Genomic DNA, 391 nt, shown 5'->3' with positions numbered 1-391 from the left:
CGCACCCGCCCCCTCCCCTCCAGACGCCCCCCGCACCCGCAAGAAGCGCTGCCCTTATTCGAAATTCCAGATCCGGGAGCTGGAGCGCGAGTTCTTCTTCAACGTGTACATCAACAAGGAGAAGCGGCTGCAGCTGTCCCGCATGCTGAACCTGACCGACCGGCAAGTGAAGATCTGGTTTCAGAACCGGAGGATGAAGGAAAAAAAACTCAGCAGAGACCGGCTGCAGTACTTCTCGGGCAACCCTCTGCTGTAACCGCAGGCCGGGCCCTTTCTGGGGAGAGGGACAGGGGGAGATGATCTTATTTTATTTTTATTTTTGATTTTCTAACTCGCCTTCTTTCCGCGGGTGGAAAACTGGACTGTGGCCAGGGCTGGCCCCGCCGCCGTG

General features: G+C 57.5%; 1 protein-coding gene across 1 annotated transcript in view; it reads left to right on the top strand.

Moving 5' to 3' along the window:
- The window catches only part of HOXC11 (homeobox C11), a 2191-nt gene extending 1806 nt beyond the window's left edge, over window positions 1-385 (top strand). The window contains exon 2 of the mRNA XM_006757097.2: window positions 24-385. Within this exon, the coding sequence (XP_006757160.1) occupies window positions 24-256 (233 nt within the window). The 3' untranslated portion in view covers window positions 257-385. The remainder of the gene's footprint in view (window positions 1-23) is intronic.
- The last annotated feature ends 6 nt before the right edge of the window (window positions 386-391 follow it).

This window comes from Myotis davidii, unplaced genomic scaffold (genome assembly GCF_000327345.1).
Source record: "Myotis davidii unplaced genomic scaffold, ASM32734v1 scaffold233, whole genome shotgun sequence".
Lineage (NCBI taxonomy): Eukaryota > Metazoa > Chordata > Mammalia > Chiroptera > Vespertilionidae > Myotis > Myotis davidii.
Note: the sequence above shows the minus strand (reverse complement) of the source record. Positions and strands in the feature narration are given on the sequence as shown.